This window comes from Eurypyga helias, unplaced genomic scaffold (genome assembly GCF_000690775.1).
Source record: "Eurypyga helias isolate BGI_N326 unplaced genomic scaffold, ASM69077v1 scaffold25845, whole genome shotgun sequence".
NCBI classification, from domain to species: domain Eukaryota; kingdom Metazoa; phylum Chordata; class Aves; order Eurypygiformes; family Eurypygidae; genus Eurypyga; species Eurypyga helias.
In genome coordinates this window covers 331-4,240 of record NW_010251161.1, presented here as the reverse complement: position 1 = coordinate 4,240, position 3,910 = coordinate 331, and the positions used below count along the sequence as shown (strand labels likewise).

General features: G+C 55.8%; 1 protein-coding gene across 1 annotated transcript; it reads left to right on the top strand.

Annotated features, from left to right (window-relative positions):
• Positions 1-2,696: 2,696 nt before the first annotated feature.
• Positions 2,697-3,597, top strand: LOC104509863 (potassium channel subfamily K member 9-like; the record flags this gene model as incomplete). Its single annotated transcript, XM_010151938.1, is given in 2 exon segments — positions 2,697-3,425; positions 3,428-3,597. Coding segments are annotated over 2 exon segments (899 nt in total), but the record flags the coding sequence as incomplete, so codon positions are not given.
• Positions 3,598-3,910: the final 313 nt, after the last annotated feature.

Genomic DNA, 3,910 nt, shown 5'->3' with positions numbered 1-3,910 from the left:
TGTGTGAGACCCGCTGCAGGGAGCCAGGACAGCCGCCAGCCACTGAGCCTCGCTCCGCCGGCTGGGAACCTGCGGGGAGACCGGTTGGAATCGCACTAAACCCCCGTGTAGACACACTTACCCATGCTGGAGCCCAATGCCTTGGTTTTGCCTCTCCAATTTTGCAAGAGAATGAAATTAAATGGAGCGAGAATTGCCTTAATTCTAGGTGAGATTAGCCACATGGGAGCTGAGCATTGTTTAATTAATCGACTTTCATTAATCCATGCCCTCTGAGCATCCTGTGGGGGTAGCCAGGCATGGGATCCTGTGCTCCTGTCATTGCTCCTGCTGGGATTTCAGTCAGCAGGTGTGTTTTGAGGCAGGAACCCTGAGGCCAAATCCTGCCCTTCCACAGCCAGCAGCCTCGGCTGTAGGACGGGGCTGGGTCCTACCGCGGGGCTTGGGATGGGTGAAATACATCAGGTAGCTGGAAGCATCATCCCGCAGGACAAGGGCTGGTGGGACCAACTGTGCTGTGTTACCAGGGGAGAAGAGGAGGTGGAGGGTCAGGTACCCCGCAGGCCCTGCCCTGGGGGGCTCCCTGTGCCGCTGCGGGATGTGGTGTGGGATTCCTGCAGTTGGACACGCACGTGGCCAGCAAACAGCTGTGGGCTCAGGGCACGGGTCATGTCAGGCCCCAGCAGGAAGGTCGGATGAATGGCTTCAGTGAAAATCTCCATCATCTCGTGACAGGTTATAGCTCCATTTGCATTATTTTTCTGTTGACTGTGACAGACCATTGCTACACTTATCACACACCCCGTGCAATAAATAATTTCAGCTCAGGTGCCATATTTCTAAAACGCTGGCACTTCAGCTCTCTTCATATTGGGCCGTGCTCCAAATCTCAGTTTTAGCGTTAATGTGGCTGCTTTTACTCTTTCTAATTCCCTTTGTCATTTTGAAAGCCTCAGTCAAATGCTCTTTCAGCAGTCTCGCGGGGCACAACAACTGTTTTTCCACTTACTGCACTTCTGGATCATTATATTTACCTCCTCGTCGCTGTCACTGTATCACCTTGTAGCCTAGGACCTGCTAATTGCACCCAGTTATTAAGCTTGGAGCTGAGTGGGGTATTTTTGCCACTGCAGTCTCATGTCTGCTCTGTATTCTGTGAAATGTGGCATGCAGGCATTAAGTTTATCATTTCTGGTTGCGTGGGTTTATGAACAGACAGAGCAATTAGAAACCTGTCCCTTCCTGCCTGCTTGAGGTTTGGAGCACGGCATGGTCAAGGATAAACGCTGTCCTCGGCTTCCCAGCCCTGTCCCATGGCAGGAGTTTCCTGGAGCAGGTGTGTTTGGAAGCTTGGGACAATGTGGTTATCATCCTCTGCTCTTCCCATCCCTGCCTGCTAACAGCTTCCCCAAGAGTCCTGGAAATCCACTGGCAGCAGAGACAGAGGTGAAGCCAACTCACAGCTTTGAACAAGACCGAGAAATAAAAAAGGGGCTTCCCCCACCCTCCCAATATCTTAATGCAAAAGTCACGTGGTTACCTGGACAAAGTGATAAAAGGCCCCGCAGCAGCGCAGGAAGGAGCCGGCGCTGTTCACGGGCGCCTTCAGAAAGGAGGTTTCCAGCCCTGGTAGTTCCTCACAGAAACTTGGAAGAGGCTGGGATGCCTGTGGATGCCGTTACTCCCCACGCTGTGCCCCGGCACTGCCTCAGTTACTCATCCGCTGGGGTCAGAGGCCGCTTCTATCATTCAGTGAGGCGGGCGCAGAGTCACCGAGGTCTGGAGGGTTGCGGTGAACACCTCATTACGACTCACGCTGTAATTGTGTGTGTCCTTGACTCACAGCTCCCAAACTTGGAGCAAAGTGGGGAAATTAAATCTCAGAAGGCGTTCAAGGACAACCTTGTCCTCCCTGAGCTCCCTGTCCCTGGGATGAGGGCTGTCAGGGCTGTGGTGGCATAAATACTTCCCTGCATTTAAAGCAGCACAGCCCCTCCTCTCCAGCCATCCAGTGGTGCTTAAGGTCTGAGTGAGACTGGAGTAAACCTGAAGTAGCTCTGTAGAAGCCCTCCCATACGCAGCTGCTCCTGCGGGGACTGACCCGATAGCGCGGGGGCCCTATGGCAGGCCAGGCAGCAAATGGTCCTATAGCCGAGGGTCAAAGATTGACGTGACACTGGAGGGCTCGGGGGACAGGAGGGGCAGGAGCCAGGGGGGAGGTAGCGATGGCCCTGCAAGGGCAGCTGTGGATGGGACTGGCTGAGCGTGTGCCTGTCGGAGGGTGACCTGGCGCCGTTGGTCTCGGCACCCTGCGGAGCCTCCATCCTCCCTCGCTGCGGGGATTCAGGTTCCCTGCAGATGCGGTGCTGGGACGGCATTGTCACCCCTCTGCTGCTCGACAGCTGCAGAAAGTGTGCAGCCCCCCCAGTCCAGCTCTAGGCTCCTCTTGGCCTCTGTGACCTCACGGGCTGTAAGGAGGGTACCTTCCCTCTTTCGAGGTTGTGCCCACATGACCCTGTGATGTGCTGTCATCCCAAAGGATGTGGCATCCAATGGCCCCATTAGCATTGCCTGCAGATCTGTTACTGGTTCATTTTCCATTTCCCCCTCATTCTCCGGCTGCTCTTGCTCCCAGGGCAGCCTTGCTGGAAACCCCAGTGAAGGCTTGACGCCTGCCTTTCCCCTTTCCTTGGCAGGCTATGGGCACGCCGCTCCGGGCACAGACGCTGGCAAGGTTTTCTGCATGTTCTATGCCATCCTGGGCATCCCCCTGACGCTGGTCATGTTCCAGAGCCTGGGAGAGCGCATGAACACCGTCGTGCGGCTGCTGCTCAAGAAGATCAAGAAGTGTCTGGGCATGAGGACAACCAACGTCTCCATGGAGAACATGGTCCTAGTCGGCTTTCTGTCCTGCATGGGGACCCTGTGCATTGGCGCGGCGGCCTTCTCTTATTTCGAAGGCTGGACTTTCTTCCATGCCTATTACTACTGCTTCATAACCTTGACCACTATTGGCTTCGGAGACTTTGTGGCTCTGCAGAAGAACGAGGCTTTGCAGAAGAAGCCCCCGTACGTGGCTTTCAGCTTCATGTACATCCTGGTGGGCCTGACTGTCATCGGCGCCTTCCTCAACCTGGTGGTGCTGCGGTTCCTGACCATGAACTCGGAGGACGAGCGGCGGGATGCTGAGGAGCGAGCCTCGCTCAGGAGAGCCCGGAACAACATCCACCTCAAGCCGAAGGAGGACAGCCGGAGCAGCAATGCCATTTTTCTCCCCGTAGAGGACAGGACGAGCCAGATGAACCTCATCCCGCTGATCCAGGAGGACGCGGAGAGGCAGCGGCGCCAGTCGGCCAACTCAGCAGCCGCGGTCCCCTCCTTCTGCACGTGCCTGTGCTACAGACCTCAGCTGTGCGGCAGCCCGGTGTGACCCTGAGCTGCCACACCAACCCCGTGTACTACAACTCCATTTCCTACAAAATCGACGAGGTCTCCCTGAGCACGCGAGGTCAGACCGGCTCCTCTCTGGGGAGCACTTTGTCGTCCAACAGCCCTCGCTGCCGGCAACACCCCCGGCTGCGGAGGAAATCCATTTAGGAGCGCGTGCCGAGCTGTACTCCGCGCTCGAGTCTTACTATGATGATAAATTAAGAACAGAGATGCCAGGTCCTTCTTACTGCTCTCATTTCTCCTGTTCCTCTCCCCTTTCAGCTGGCAGCCAGCCCCACGCAGGAGCCTTTAAACCCTCTTGAGAAATCATCATTCCTTTTTGCAGGCACCAAATGACATATTGTTAGTTTTTCTTTGCTTTTTCCTCCCAAGTAGGTTCGAGCATTTGGGTCCCGCAAGAGGCCGCCTCGATGTGAAGTCCAACCAGCTGTAGGTTTGCTTTCCCACCTCCCTGCTCCCC